This window comes from Sinohyriopsis cumingii, chromosome 10 (assembly GCF_028554795.1).
Source record: "Sinohyriopsis cumingii isolate HCF-2022 chromosome 10, ASM2855479v2, whole genome shotgun sequence".
Classification (NCBI taxonomy): domain Eukaryota; kingdom Metazoa; phylum Mollusca; class Bivalvia; order Unionida; family Unionidae; genus Sinohyriopsis; species Sinohyriopsis cumingii.
In genome coordinates, this window is record NC_142970.1 from 94,944,215 (window position 1) to 94,961,790 (window position 17,576).

Below are 17,576 nucleotides of genomic sequence, written 5' to 3' on the forward strand. Positions count from 1 at the left end.
ATGATAAAGATCTAATAATTAAGATAGACATGGTTCAGGGGAGAGCTGCTAGATTCACCACATATAAATATCTTTACACTAGCTGTGTTAGTGCAATGTAACCATCTCCAGTGGGAATCACTCAAATCAAGGCGAACCAAGGCTCAGCTGACCATGTTGTGCAAGATTGCCAACAACCTAGTAGACATACCAGAGGACAAATATCTGACCCTGGCATATAGCCAAACATAGGCAAACCACAGGAAAAAATTCCAGTTAAAGTCAGCATCAACAAATTGTTTCAAGTTCAGCTTCTTCCCATGTACAGTAGTCTTCCCATGTACAATAGGGACTTAGAACACATTACTTTCAATAATTGCAGAAGCTCCTGTTTTGGTATCTCACAAGCAGGAACTTTCCAAAATCATGTTCTAATGAACTAGTCAGCTACAAGTAAGACTTAGTGATTCTCAGGGCTATGCCAGTTGAGGTTCCTTATCTCATTGTCGCTATGGTAGCCGGATTGGTCTGAGTATGAAGGGATGAAAACGTACACTGACACTCTTTTACTTATTTCTGCCTTTCCTATCTTTACTATTCTGACCATCCTATCACTTCCATCTTTACTTTATCTTTGACCATGCACCACCCATTGCTTAATAGTCAAATGTGACTGTGTCAACATATTTATAGATAGATAGGGCCATTGGGCCTTCGTAGTTCGTGTAAAAGTGAATAAATTACAAAATACTCACACACCTTTTGGCCACATGCTTTTTCAGAACTTGATAGTTTACACACACACACACACACACACACACACACACACAGACTGGAGTAACCTTGGAACACTTCAGTTATTATTATTATTATTTATCTTATGGTGAATTCACAAATTTATTATTATTATTGCTATTATTGTTATTACTGTTATTGTTAGTGTCATTATTATTATTCATATGCAGAATTTACAAATCTATTATTATTATTATTACTATTACTATTATTATTATTATTATTATTATTATTATATGCATAGTTCATAAAATGTGCAGAAATTAAATGGCATCAGAACATTATGATATGTGGCAAGAATCTTTCAGATTCAAATATTGTTCATGAAATTGTTATAAATTCCAGTTCTGTGAAAATGGTACCTACCTCGGATTTGATCGTTTGATGGGTATCTGCCTCTGTGAAACAGATGACCTTGAAGAACTTTGTGATCAGGAATGTCGAAATGCCCAGGACAACTTGATCACCTTTACCTGTGCATCATCATCACTAGAACCTTACATCACTGTCAGAAACTCCAGTGGAAGTATTATTGTAAGTATTGCTGATGAATCATAAAGTCAGTACCATATTAAGGCCAGTACCTTGTTAAGGCTGACACCATCTTAAGGCCAATAACATCTTAAGGCCAATCTTAAGGCCAATAACATCTTAAGGCCATTAACATCGTAAGGCCAATCTTAAAGCCAATACTATCGGGCCAATACCATCTTAAAGCCAATACCTTCTTAAGGCCAATACTTTCATAAGGCCAATAACATCTTAAGGCCAATACTGTCTTAAGGCCAATAACATCTTAAGGCTAGTCTTAAGCCAATACTATCTTAAGGCCAATAACATCTTAAGGCCAATCTTAAGGCCAATAACATCTTAAGGCCAATAACATCGTAAGGCCAATCTTAAGGCCAATACTATCAGGCCAATACCATCTTAAAGCCAATACCTTCTTAAGGCCAATACTATCTTAAGGCTAATAACATATTAAGGCCAATTCTATCTTAGAGCCAGTAACATCTTAGGGCCAATACTGTCTTAAGGCCAACAACATCTTAAGACCAATACTATCTTAAGGCCAGTAACATCTTAAGGCCAATAACCTTCTTAGGGTCAATAACATCTTAAGGCCTATACATTCTTAAGGCCAATAGCATCTTAAGGCCAATACTATCTTAAGGCTGGTACCATCATAGGGCCAATACTTTCGTAAGGACAATAATATCTTAAGGCCAATTCTATCTTATGGCCAATACTATCTTAAGGCCAGTACCATCTTAAGGCCAATACCAACTTAAGACCAGTTCCATCTTAAGTCCAGCACCGTCTTAAGATCAATATCTTCGTATGGCCAATACTATCTTAAGGCTATTATCATATCAAAGCAGGTACCTTCTTAAGGTCAATAAGTTCTCAAGGCCAATCTAATCTTTAGGCAAATATAATCTATTTAAAAACTTAATATTTAATGAAATGAACATTAATAATTGCTATTGATTGTAAAACATTTATTACAATTGGATGAAAGATTGTGGAAATGTACAACTTTTTATTTGCACACATATATTTGAATATTCATAGGTTTCTTGCCTTATAAATCCAGGATCTCATGGAGTTAGATATCCCAGCATTCCAGATCTGATTATATAATGGAGACACTCACTAGTTATTGTGTACTTTTGAGAGAGTGATGTATGTACAGTGAAGTTGTTTGCATTTAAAGCATGCACAATGGAGAGAATGTTGGCATACCTCTATGCTACTTTAATGTAATGTGGCTGACATTGCTTTGGAGATTGTACTTTTGGAAATTGTACATGATCTAAGCACACTGCTAACTAAAATGACTGCTCCCTTGTGCTAAAAAAATCAGCCTGAATTAGTCTAAAGTACTCCATCCATAGCAGCTATTAAAATAGGGAAAATGAATTTTGCCAGACTAGACAGTACCAGTTTCTGAAAGTGCAATGAATGAATTACCAAATATGTAAAATGTAAAAAAAGTTATCAGCTCTTTTTTATACAATTTACCTCTGAAGTTCAGGAAGTAAAAATGACCAAGTGGAGCTAGCGCTTTTTTGAAAGGTGCACATCTGGAGTAACGCCAAGCTGTATACTTTATAACCCATATTACACCCATCAATCATACACCAAAATAAAGGGAATTAAAGGTTCTTTGAACTATACCTAAGATATGCAAGGTCTTTTTTAAATAGCCAGTATAACCAGTGAGGAAAGCCATGGAAATTCTTTTTCATTTGAATTCTAACCTAAGCAAAATACGGAACTGTAGAACGCCACCAATGATAATACATCAGCCATAATGAGATTAGTCATATTCATCTGGAGTCTTAAATAAAGCTTTCTGCAGATTGGAAGAGTTTGATGATTTAGCAATCTGATTCTTCGTTACACAGTTAGAGACAAACAAACCTCATCCATCAGTCCTTATAGAAATGTGTAATAACAGAGTTGGACAATTTAGCAGTTTGATTCTTGGTCGTACAAATAGAGGCACAATGAGGGTCATAGTGGATTATCTAGTACCTTGAAAAACATGTAATGCCTGAACTGTTTACTGTCAGTTACTGTATTTCATGTAATTTTTTGTACACAAAAAAATTATTATTAATTTCACTGCACAAAAAGTTATATGTAAAATAAATAATTATCATTTTGTGGTAATTACCGTGTACGAAAAATATAGGGATCATACCCGAACAAGTACTACTGAACACATGCTACTCGACCACCTAACGGTAAAACGTACAAAGTAAATGTATATTTTCTGTCTCATTTGCTCTCAACTCAAGAATCTAATTACAATAAAAATAAAATCACTCAAAAAAATTTTTGTTGTTTTTACTGAATGAGAGAGAGAGAGGATTATCTCTCAGTGTGCAAGCTCATCGGCATTTAGAACATAGGGCCTACTTCTTTGTAGCTCATATGTTGAACATGTACTAGTTATGGGTATTATTTATTGGTAAATTGTACGCAATGATACAAGTCCGTGTTGTCAAGAAGTTAAGTGCAACTTGTATTCTTACAGCAACAATAACCTCATTATCAAATTGCAATAAAAAAAATTAAGAACTTGGAATCACATTCTAGTTAATGCGCACAAGTGTGTGTGTGTGTGTGTGTGTATGTGTGTGTGAGAGAGAGAGATGAAACAAAATTTTGTCAGTGTGCAAGACCATATTTTAATTCAAGGTGGTTTTTATTTGTAGCTTTTGCAAAGAGAAAAAAGACATTTTTCAGTTACCTGATGATTGTGATAATCTTCATGTATTACGACCCTACTATATTCCATTATCAATTAACACCTCTAAATCAAGTATTCATTCTTGTTTTAATTACAATATACATTGTCATAACAACCACATGGCTATGCAGTGTTATTAATATGGTAATTAAACATGCTTAGCGCTTTGGTTATTCCAGTTGAAACCAGACAGAGGGCAAGAATTGATGGAAGAGGTCAAATCAGCGAGGCTGCCAGTAGGGAAATGAGGTTCTCTTTATGGAAATGAAAATCTGTCAATGTGCTATTGAAGCCATTGTCCATAGAGAAGAGGTTGTAAGGACAAGTGATCATACGCATTACTTGTTATTCAAACTCGCCAATAAAGATAATAGAGGGGTATATTGAAGAATAGATTTGCAATAAAGTGTTAATTATATCCAAGTCAAAACAGTCCAAGCACTTAAAAGATAGAAAATGACAAGGTTTTTATATTTTATTTTTGTATGACTATAATGAAACAATAAGACTAGTTGATCAATGGTCTGTGGTCTTCACTTTAGCATGTACTGAGATATAATTTTTGTTGGATAAGAAAACATCAAAGGGTTTCCAAACTCATTTTAAAATGCATGTGATGTTTTGTTACGGTGGTGGACTTAATAAGGAGAACTAATTAACCAAAATATTTAAAGATATGTTCTGTGAAGGCCTTTGTCCATTTGTTAATAAACACCAGTAGATATTGTGATGACAATAAGCTTATGCATCAATCATTTTATTTTCTCACCAACAATTAATTATTAATTTTTGTCAAAACAAAATGGCAATATGGTTTTTTTAATCTTTTTTGCAAACATCTTCTTAGTAGAAATTTTATGTCCAATAATTTAATGGATTTTTCTAAAAATACAAAGTGATATGTATGAAAAAATGTGATACATTAAAATAATTATTATTTTGATAACTGGATTATGTATGAAAAATTAAAGGGTATGAAAAGATACATGGAATACTGTAGTGCTGAGAGGAATGTGCAACACCAAAGATGTTTACTGAATGTCAGACTTGATCAATCAGTGCTTAGTGAAATGTGTAACACCAGAGCTGTTTACTAAGTGTCAGACTTGATCAATCAGTGCTTAGTGAAAGGTGTAACACCAGCACTGCTTACTGAGTGTCAGACTTGATCAATCAGTACTTAGTGAAATGTGTAACACCAGGGCTGTTTACTGAGTGTCAGACTTGATCAGTCAGTGCTTAGTGAAAGGTGTAACACCAGCACTGGTTACTTCTATGATTCATTGTAATTTTACTGCAATATTTCACTAAAGTACAGGATGTGGTATACTGAGGGACAGCAGAATACTGAGGGACAGTGGTATACTGAGGGACAGCAGTATACTGAGGACAGTGGTATACTGAGGGACAGTGGTATACTGAAGGGATATATGGTTAGGAACCCTAGTATTTTCATTCACTCCAATCCACTTAATTGAATGAAGTGGGGAAAAACTTTATGTTAATTTTGCAAATTAAAATATTTTAAAATTCTCTCACAGAAACAATACCCAGCATCCAGTCTCCTAAATATTGTCAATGCAAGGAATGTCATCACCAAAGACAGTTGTGCTGATCTGGATGGCAGTGAGAAATCGATACGATTAATGGTGATGAGTGAAACAGGATTCCTTGGAGTTTATAACCCTGACTCCACAGCCATAATGAATATAATTGATGATAATGCAAAAGGAAACATTACTGGAAATATCACTGTTGATAGCCAGGTAGTGGGGCGTCGTAGACTACTCGCTTATTCAGTCTACAATGGAACAAGTTTTAGTGGTGTGAAAAACCCAGTCATCTGTCTTCAAAATGGAGAGTACATGTTCTTCACTGTGACAAACACCTACTATCCAATATATGACAGGTACGTACAAATTATTGATAATAGATATTTTAAGTTCAGAAAATGTATTTTGTGAATATAAATAAAACTAAACCCGAAGGCTATAAATTGGTTGAGAAGTTTACAGAGGTAATCATATCATATAACAAATTTATAGAAGATACTTTACAAGCCATGGTAAGCAGAGTTGTTACAATTTATTTTGTAAGCCTTGGTAAGCAGAAAGTTGTTACAATTTATTTTGTAAGCCTTGGTAAGCAGAGTTGTTACAATTTATTTTGTAAGTCTTGTTAAGCAGAAAGTTGTTACAATTTATTTTGTAAGTCTTGGTTAGCAGAGTTGTTACATTTTATTTTGTAAGTCTTGGTTAGCAGAGTTGTTACATTTTATTTTGTAAGCCTAGGCAAACAGAAAGTTGTTACAGGTTATTTTTGTAAGTTTTGGCAAGGATAGAGTTGTTAGAGGTCATTTTTGTAAAAACAGGGCAAGCGGATAGTTGTTGCAGGCTATTTTTATTTGCGTTGGCAAGAAGAGAGTTGTTAGAGGTTATTTTTGTAAGCATTGGCAAGGAGAGAGTTGTTACAGGGTTTTTTTTTGTAAACCTTGGCATGCAGAGAGATTTTATGAGTTTTTTTGCAGGCCTCAGGAAACAGAAAGTTTTCACAAGTTAAGCTAAAATCAAAGAGGCTAATTAAACTTGAAGTTAAGACAGAATTCTGTCAAGAACAAAAGAAAACAAAGCATAAAAGTACAGTGATCCAAATTTAAATAAGTACTTCCATTATTTTTGGCATTGTTAATAAAATGATGTCATCCCAGTTTAAATTATCATAGATTTTTGACCATGTTTTAAGTATTTTATATTGTTTTACGATTACCTTTTATTTTATATACCTTTTACTAATTGTAATATGTTTACCTTTGAACTTTTATCATGCATTACTTCTTATTACTTCTTGTTTATGTGTATCTTTAGTTGGAAGTGTTTATCTTCCTTGAGTATTTTTGCATTCTTTTATAATTTACAGAACTGAACTTTTTAATCAGCACCATGTAGCCAATATTGTGCTGATAGCCGTTAATCTTACTAATTGCATGTCTACCTGCATGCATAGTTAAATTACCATGTAGCCAATATTGTGCTGACAGCCATTAAGCTTACTAATTGCATGTCTACCTACATGCATAATTAAATTACCATGTAGCCAATATTGTGCTGACAGCCGTTAAGCTTACTAATTACATGTCTACCTACATGCATAGTTAAATTACCATGTAGCCAATATTGTGCTGACAGCTGTTAAGCTTACTAATTACATGTCTGCCTACATGCATAATTAAATTACCATGTAGCCAATATTGTGCTGACAGCCATTAAGCTTACTAATTGCATGTCTACCTACATGCATAGTTAAATTACCATGTAGCCAATATTGTGCTGACAGCCGTTAATCTTACTAATTACATGACTACCTACATACATAATTAAATTACCATGTAGCCAATATTGTGCTGACAGCCGTTAAGCTTACTAATTACATGTCTACCTACATGCATAGTTAAATTACCATGTAGCCAATATTGTGCTGACAGCCATTAAGCTTACTAATTACATGTCTACCTACATGCATAATTAAATTACCATGTAGCCAATATTGTGCTGACAGCCGTTAAGCTTACTAATTACATGTCTACCTACATGCATAGTTAAATTACCATGTAGCCAATATTGTGCTGACAGCCGTTAATCTTACTAATTACATGACTACCTACATACATAATTAAATTACCATGTAGCCAATATTGTGCTGACAGCCGTTAAGCTTACTAATTGCATGTCTACCTACATGCATAGTTAAATTACCATGTAGCCAATATTGTGCTGACAGCCGTTAATCTTACTAATTACATGACTACCTACATACATAATTAAATTATCATGTAGCCAATATTGTGCTGACAGCCGTTAAGCTTACTAATTACATGTCTACCTACATGCATAGTTAAATTACCATGTAGCCAATATTGTGCTGACAGCCGTTAAGCTTACTAATTACATGTCTACCTACATGCATAATTAAATTACCATGTAGCCAATATTGTGCTGACAGCCGTTAAGCTTACTAATTACATGTCTACCTACATGCATAGTTAAATTACCATGTAGCCAATATTGTGCTGACAGCCGTTAATCTTACTAATTACATGACTACCTACATACATAATTAAATTACCATGTAGCCAATATTGTGCTGACAGCCGTTAAGCTTACTAATTGCATGTCTACCTACATGCATAGTTAAATTACCATGTAGCCAATATTGTGCTGACAGCCGTTAAGCTTACTAATTACATGTCTACCTACATGCATAATTAAATTACCATAGTTTTTGTCTGTGCTGAGAACAATTTCTAAAGCTCATTAATGATAGATTTAAATATATTGCAATCACCTAAAATTATACGGATTCTTTTACCACAGGAATAATTTATTCAACACCAATGACAACTTTGACTACGGAGGTTTCCGTACTTTGGCGGAGTCTATGTCCCTCACTGCCTCTTCTGCTACACTCTTTTCCTATCAGTTTAATGAGGATGGAGTATATGTCTTCTACCTCAGTACAGATGAGAACAGGAAAACAGTAAGTACTTTCTTCAATGGGAATTAAATTTTTTGTCTTCTTTTGAAAAATGATTATAGCTTTAATTTTTTTAACTTTTTTGAAAAGAAAATGGACTTGTATTGAAATACACAACCCTTGTATTGTCATTTCTTCATACAACAACTTTTTGCACATGATTTTGTGAATGATTTTATCATAATTTTTACCTTATTAACAAGAAACTTTTATGAAAGCAAATTACGATCTGTTTTAGCTAATCTGGCAGTAAGACCAATCAAGTTAAGATATGGTCCTACTTGCAATGAGACCAAATGAGTTAAGGTATGGTCCTACTTGCAGTAAGACCAAACAAGTTAAGGTATGGTCCTGCTTGCAGTAAGACCAGTCAAGTTAAGGTATGTTCCTACTTGCAGTAAGACCAATCAAGTTATGGTATGGTCCTACTTGCAGTAAGACCAAACAAGTTAAGGTATGGTCCTGCTTGCTGTAAGACCAGTCAAGTAAAGGTATGTTCCTACTTGCAGTAAGACCAATCAAGTTACCGTATGGTCCTACTTGCAGTAAGACCAAACAAGTTAAGGTATGGTCCTACTTGCAATAAGACCAAATGAGTTAAGGTATGGTCCTACTTGCAGTAAGACCAAACAAGTTAATGTATGGTCCTACTTGCAGTAAGACCAAATGAGTTAAGGTATGTTCCTACTTGCAGTAAGACCAATCAAGTTAAGGTATGGTCCTACTTGCAGTAAGACCAATCAAGTTAAGGTATGGTCCTACTTGCAGTAAGACCAAATGAGTTAAGATATGGTCTTACTTGCAGTAAGACCAATCGAGTTAAGGTATGTTGCTACTGGCAGTAAGACCAAACTAGTTAAGGCTTGGTCCTACTTGTAGTAAGACCAAATGAGTTAAAGTATGGTCCTACTTGCAGTAAGACCAAATGAGTCAAGATATGGTCCTACTTGCAGTAAGACCAAATGAGTTAAGATATGGTCCTACTTGCAGTAAGACCAAATGAGTTAAGATATGGTCCTACTTGCAGTAAGACCAAATGAGTATGGTCCTACTTGCAGTAAGACCAAATGAGTTAAGGTATGTTCCTACTATGCAGTAAGACCAATCAAGTTAAGGTATGGTCCTACTGGCAGTAAGACCAAATGAGTTAAGGTACATTCCTACTGGCAATAAGACCAAATGAGTTAAGATATGATCCTACTTGCAGTAAGACCAAATGAGTTAAGGTATGTTCCTACTATGCAGTAAGACCAATCAAGTTAAGGTATGGTCCTACTTGCAGTAAGACCAAATGAGTTAAGTTATGGTCCTACTTGCAGTAAGACCAATCAAGTTATGGTATGGTCCTACTTGCAGTAAGACCAAACGAGTTAAGGTATGGTCCTACTTGCAGCATGCATCATGTGTCATCCATCATCCATTGACTTTTGCCCATCATTTTCCCATCAGTAATTGCTTTCTTCTGATCCAATTTCTATCAAACTTGGATATGGGTTTGTATCATAAAACCTCCTACAAGTTCAAACATGACCCAGAGAAATTCTTGCATGTTAATGAGGTGATAATGCATCTGATTGGCTGACGTTGTTATCACCCTTGAGGTCATATTTCTGATCCAGTATTGATCAAACAAGGAACATATGCTTGTGTTATTAAGATCTCAGATGAGTTTAGTAATGAATTAGATATGTGCATACTAATGAGGTGATCTTGCAGCAGATTCACTGACTTTGTTACTACTCAGGATTCATATTTCCGATCTGATTTTGATCAAACCTGATACATAGGCTTGTATGATCCAGACCCTTAATGGATTTTATATCGAGCAAGATCCACAAATATTAATGATGCAATCTTGGATTTGATTGGTTGAGCTTGTTACCACTCTGGAAAATATTGCCTGATTATGGTCAGAATTGGAATATATGTTACTGTCATCAGGTTTTTGGAACGTTTTCATCAAGAGCAAGACTGATGCATATGAATTACGTGGTCATACATTTGATTAGCTGACCACTCTGTTGATCTCCACTTTTGATCAAAACTGGATTATGGCTTAAATCATCAAGATCTTGGACAATTGCAAAAGGGCATGGCATCCATGTATTAATGAGGTGATCATGCATCTGATTGGATGAGCTTGTTGCCACTCTTGAAGCCATATTTTTGATCCAATTTTGATAAAACATTAAAATATAGAGCTATATTATCAAGATTTCACATGGGCTCCATAGTGCATGGGATCCACGTGTATGAATGAATTGGTTTTGCACATGAGCTCCATAGTGCATGGGATCCACATGTATGAATGAGTTGATCTTACATGAGTTCCATAGTGCATGGGATCCACATGTATGAATGAGTTGATCTTACACATGAGCTTGTTAGTGCATGGGATCCACATGTACGAATGAGTTGATCTTACACATGAGCTCCATAGTGCATGGGATCCACATGTATGAATGAGTTGATCTTACACATGAGCTCCATAGTGCATGGGATCCACATGTATGAATGAGTTGATCTTACACATGAGCTCCATAGTGCATGGGATCCACATGTATGAATGAGTTGATCTTACACATGAGCTCCATAGTGCATGGGATCCACATGTATGAATGAGTTGATCTTACACATGAGCTTGTTAGTGCATGGGATCCACATGTATGAATGAGTTGATCTTACACATGAGCTCCATAGTGCATGGGATCCACATGTATGAATGAGTTGATCTTACACATGGGCTCCATAGTGCATGGGATCCACATGTATGAATGAGTTGATCTTACACATGAGCTTGTTAGTGCATGGGATCTGCATGTATGAATGAGTTGATCTTACTCATGAGCTCCATAGTGCATGGGATCCACATGTATGAATGAGTTGATCTTACACATGAGCTTGTTAGAGGCAGTATTCCTGATCTAGTTCTGATCACAATAGTTAACAAACTGATTTATATCATTGGTATTATTGATGATCTCAAATATGAACAATATATACACAAAATAATGCGCTGATTTTGCATCTGATTTATTGAGTTTGTCAACATTTTAGCAACTCTATTTCTCATCATATATTTATCAGACTGGGTAAATAAACTTATATAATCAAGATGTATGAATGTGTCATGAGCAGATCTGTGCATAGTAAATAGGTAATGATGAACACAGCTGGCTGAGCTTACCAGTTGAGAGTCTATTTCTTACCCTGTCTCATCAGACTTGGTAAATAAGCCAGTATCATCTGGATGTTGGGTTAGTTGTATTAGGAGCAAGACCATTACATATTTATGTGGTCTTGCATCAAATATGGAATTTTTACCATTGTAGACCGTTACATATTTATGTGGTCTTGCATCTACTATGGAATGTTTTACAATTGTAGACCATTACATATTTATGTGGTCTTGCATCAAATATGGAATTTTTTACCATTGTAGACCATTACAAATTTATGTGGTCTTGCATCAAATATGGAATTGTTTTACCATTGTAGACCATTACATATTTATGTGGTCTTGCATCTAATATGGAATTTTTTACCATTGTAGACCATTACATATTTATGTGGTCTTGCATCTAATATGGAATTTTTTACCATTGTAGACCATTACATATTTATGTGGTCTTGCATCTAATATGGAATTTTTTACCATTGTAGACCATTACATATTTATGTGGTCTTGCATCAAATATGGAATTTTTTACCATTGTAGACCATTACATATTTATGTGGTCTTGCATCTAATATGGAATTTTTTACCATTGTAGACCATTACATATTTATGTGGTCTTGCATCAAATATGGGATTTTTTACCATTGTAGACCATTACATATTTATGTGGTCTTGCATCTAATATGGAATTGTTTTACCATTGTAGACCATTACATATTTATGTGGTCTTGCATCAAATATGGAATTGTTTTACCATAGTAGACCATTACATATTTATGTAGTCTTGCATCTAATATGGAATTTTTTACCATTGTAGACCATTACATATTTATGTGGTCTTGCATCTAATATGGAATTTTTTACCATTGTAGACCATTACATATTTATTTGGTCTTGCATCAAATATGGAATTTTTTACCATTGTAGACCATTACATATTTATGTGGTCTTGCATCTAATATGGAATTTTTTTACCATTGTAGACCATTACATATTTATGTGGTCTTGCATCAAATATGGAATTGTTTTACCATTGTAGACCATTACATATTTATGTGGTCTTGCATCAAATATGGAATTTTTTACCATTGTAGACCATTACATATTTATGTGGTCTTGCATCTAATATGGAATTTTTTACCATTGTAGACCATTACATATTTATGTGGTCTTGCATCTAATATAGAATTTTTTTACCATTGTAGACCATTACATATTTATGTGGTCTTGCATCTAATATGGAATTTTTTACCATTGTAGACCATTACATATTTATGTGGTCTTGCATCTAATATAGAATTTTTTTACCATTGTAGACCATTACATATTTATGTGGTCTTGCATCAGATATGGAATTGTTTTACCATTGTAGACCATTACATATTTATGTGGTCTTGCATCTAATATAGAATTTTTTTACCATTGTAGACCATTACATATTTATGTGGTCTTGCATCAAATATGGAATTGTTTTACCATTGTAGACCATTACATATTTATGTGGTCTTGCATCTAATATAGAATTCTTTTACCATTGTAGACCATTACATATTTATGTGGTCTTGCATCTAATATAGAATTTTTTTACCATTGTAGTGACTGTATTTTAATAGGATTTTGGTATAAATAGTCCTATGTCATCAATATTTTGGTTTAGTATGATTATGCGTAAAATTTTACATATTAATTATATTACCTTGTATCTGATTGGCTGGGCTTGCTGCCCTTCTAGATCCTAAGACTGTATTTCTCATGCAATTTTATATAAAGCTTGTTAACTGCTTAAATTGGTTTGTATCATCAAGATCTTCCATTATGTGCAATAAACCGTGCATATTAATTACGCCTTTTTGTTTAGAAAGATTGTTTTAATAAAAAAAAATGTCATAGTAGTAAAATCAATATAAACTTTGGGAGATAGTTTATATAGGTCTGTTCTTACATTACTACACAAGTCTGCTTAGTGAAATGGTCAACTATTAAGTTATACTGGTAGGTGAGTGATTCAAAAGCCAGCTGTGGCCCCTTGTTGATGAAATGGGTCCTGACTTCTTATTGTATCTATTGACTCTCTTTGTGTCTTCATGTGTTTGTGTCAGTTTGTATCCATTGTCTCCTGCTATCTCTATGACTATTTCAATTTGTGTCACAGTGAGGATAGGTCTTTCTTCCTCACTCGTTCATGCACTCTCTTTTTTTCTTCCATTGCCTGACATGGAAGTATGACATTTATTGTCTGACAGGGAAGTATGACATTTATTGTCTGACAGGGAAGTATGACATTTATTGTCTGACAGGGAAGTATGACATTTATTGTCTGACAGGGAAGTATGGCATTTATTTTCTGACAGGGAAGTATGATATTTATTGTCTGACAGGGAAGTATGATATTTATTGTCTGATGGGGAAGTATGACATTTATTTTCTGACAGGGAAGTATGACATTTTTTTGTCTGACAGGGAAGTATGACATTTATTGTCAGGGAAGTATGACATTTATTTTCTGACAGGGAAGTATGATATTTATTGTCTGACGGGGAAGTATGACATTTATTTTCTTACAGGGAAGTATGACATTTATTGCTTCCTGATCATTATTATTTATTACTTTTTAAGCAAATATTATTATTTCCACAGTACATCAGAGTGATGAAGCCCAATACACAGTGCCCTGAAGATGGTCCATTCTTCCCTGCTACAACCAAGTACATTGTCCAGACTGGCATTTCAGCCAATCAAAACATCCTGATTTCCCCTGACTGGCCTGTTATTTTCATCCTTCTGGGAGCAGGGTTGCTTGCAATGGTCGTCATGGTGATATTCCTGGTAAGTATCGGTGTTAATATGAGCATGTTCATCTCTTGTGATGTACCTGTTATCTTCTCTCTGCCAAGAGCAAAGTGTGTGTGTTTAATTTTTAATGTAGCTTTAACAATTTTTCAGTAGTATCACTACAATGTCTGCAGTGTGACAGTTTATAGTGATATCTAGCACTGAGGCATCATGCCGCAGACATGTAGCAAGATGTCCCACCCAGTCACATTATCATGACACCAGGCCGACCAGTCCTAACACTAACCTCTTAATGCTGAGCACCTAGTGAGGCAACTGTTAGTACCATTTCTGTAAGTCTTTGGTATGATTTGGCTGGGGTTTGAACCTGCAACCTCCCACATCGGAGGTGGATGCTCTAACTGCTAGGCGACTGGAACAGTCCCAAGAGCAAAGATTTTGGCTATTGGTGTTATATATGGACATAACTATAGTAGGTATCTTTGCAAATAAGAACATACTAATCTTCACAGATTGACCTGTAAATCTTTATTATGCTGGGAACTGAACCTTTAATATTAGCATACTGACCCATAATCTAATCTTCAGTCATCTTAGAGCCTGGCTACTGCCATTTACATTCTTATGGGTCCATGATTTCCATCCTGCTGGAAGCAGAACTACATGTATTTGGCAATGATTATTGGAAGCCCATGTAAGAATTTCATCTAGCCAGAATATATTTGTTTCTTCTCACTGACCACTTAATCTTCATTCTGATGGGAGAATAGCTGATTGTAATAGTCATCTTTGTCATTGACCTAGTAAGTATCTTTGCAAATTAGAACCTACTTACCTCCCCTGACTGGCCTATAATCGTTATTTTCTATAAACGGGATTGTTATCAGTGGTAATCATGGTCATGTTGAATACAAGTCTTTCATCCTATAAACAAATCCCCAAGCTCCATGCAGACACTCATAAAATAAGTAAAGCATTTATTTAGCATTGCAAAGGGCTGCTACCAAGTCTGAAGCTTGACCTTGCTCAATTAAACTCAACCCTGTGAGATTGAAGCATTTTAATGTCATCTGCATGAAGTATATGTATGTTCAAACAATTTAGGATTCTCTTATAGGGAATGTAGTTTATAAAATAAATTTTGAAATTATATTATCAGGATTTTATGTGTATTTTTATCTTTTGTTTTGTATAGAGGATGTTAATATGTTATGTTTACATTTGTTTGCAAGCATTTATCTTCATAAAGTTTTTATCCTGTACATTTTTAAATTTGTTGTACACTTACCTGGCACCTTGTAGCCATTAGTTGTGCTGAGGTATGAGAAAATGCTGCTACATACTACATATTAATTTATTATACAAAGACAGCTGTATAATACATACCGCATATTAATTTATTATGCAAGGATATCTGTGTACTACATATAAATCTGTTATACAAGGTTATCTGTGTACTACATATAAATTTATTCTACAAGGATATTTGTCCTACATATAAATTTATTATGCAAGGACATCTGTGTACTACATATAAATTTATTATACAAGGATATCTGTGTACCACATATACATTTATTATCCAAGGATATCTGTGTACTACATATAAATTTATTATGCAAGGACATCTGTGTACTACATATAAATTTACTATACAAGGACATCTGTGTACTACATATACATTTATTATCCAAGGATATTTGTGTACTACATATAAATTTATTATGCAAGGACATCTGTGTACTACATATAAATCTATTATTCAAGGACATCTGTGTACTACATATAAATTTATTATACAAGGACATCTGTGTACTACATATAAATTTATTATACAAGGACATACAAGAACATCTGTGTACAACATATAAATCTATTATACAAAGACATATGTGTACTACATATAAATTTATTATACAAGGACATCTGTGTACTACATATAAATCTATTATTCAAGGACATCTGTGTACTATATATAAATTTATTATACAAGGCTATTTGTGTGGTATATACTACATATTCATTATCCAAGGACATTTGTGTACTACTTATAAATTTATTATACAAGGACATCTGTGTACTAAATATAAATTTATTATACAAAGACATCTGTGTACTATATATAAATTTATTATACCAGGACATCTGTGTACTACATATAAATTTCGTATACAAGGATATCTGTGCACTACATATAAATCTATTATTCAAGGACATCTGTGCACTACATATAAATTTATTATACAAGGACATCTGTGTACTACATATAAATCTGTTATACCAGGACATCTGTGCACTACATATAAATTTATTATACAAGGACATCTGTGTACTACATATAAATTTCTTATACAAGGACATCTGTGTAATACATATAAATTTCTTATACAAGGACATCTGTGTACTGCATATAAATCTATTATTCAAGGACATCTGTGCACTACATATAAATTTATTATACAAGGACATCTGTGTACTACATATAAATTTATTATACAATCACATCTATGTACTACATATAAATTTATTATGCAAAGACATCGGTGTACTATATATAAATTAATTATTCAAGGACATATGTGTACTACATATAAATTTATTATTCAAACATGTGTACTACATATAAATTTATTATACAAGAACATCTGTGTACTTCATATAAATCTCTTATACAAGGACATCTGTGTACTACATATAAATTTCTTATACAATGACATCTGTGTACTACATATAAATCTATTATTCAAGGACATCTGTGTACTACATATAAATTTCTTATACAAGGACTTCTGTGTACTACATATAAATTTATTATATAAGGACATCTGTGTACTATATATAAATTTATTATACAAGGACATCTGTGTACTACATATAAATTTATTATACAAGGACATCGGTGTACTACATATAAATCTATTATTCAAGGACATCTGTGCACTACATATACATTTATTATACAAGGACATCTGTGCACTACATATAAATTTATTTTACAAGGACATACAAGGACATCTGTGTACTACTTATAAATTTATT

General features: G+C 33.9%; 1 protein-coding gene across 1 annotated transcript in view; it reads left to right on the forward strand.

Moving 5' to 3' along the window:
* The window catches only part of LOC149790601 (uncharacterized), a 400,967-nt gene that overhangs the window by 324,956 nt on the left and 58,435 nt on the right, over positions 1 to 17,576 (forward strand). The window contains exons 110-113 of the mRNA XM_089972700.1: positions 1,120 to 1,308; positions 5,578 to 5,945; positions 8,407 to 8,569; positions 14,382 to 14,570. Coding sequence (XP_089828826.1) covers positions 1,120 to 1,308; positions 5,578 to 5,945; positions 8,407 to 8,569; positions 14,382 to 14,570 — 909 coding nt within the window. The remainder of the gene's footprint in view (positions 1 to 1,119; positions 1,309 to 5,577; positions 5,946 to 8,406; positions 8,570 to 14,381; positions 14,571 to 17,576) is intronic.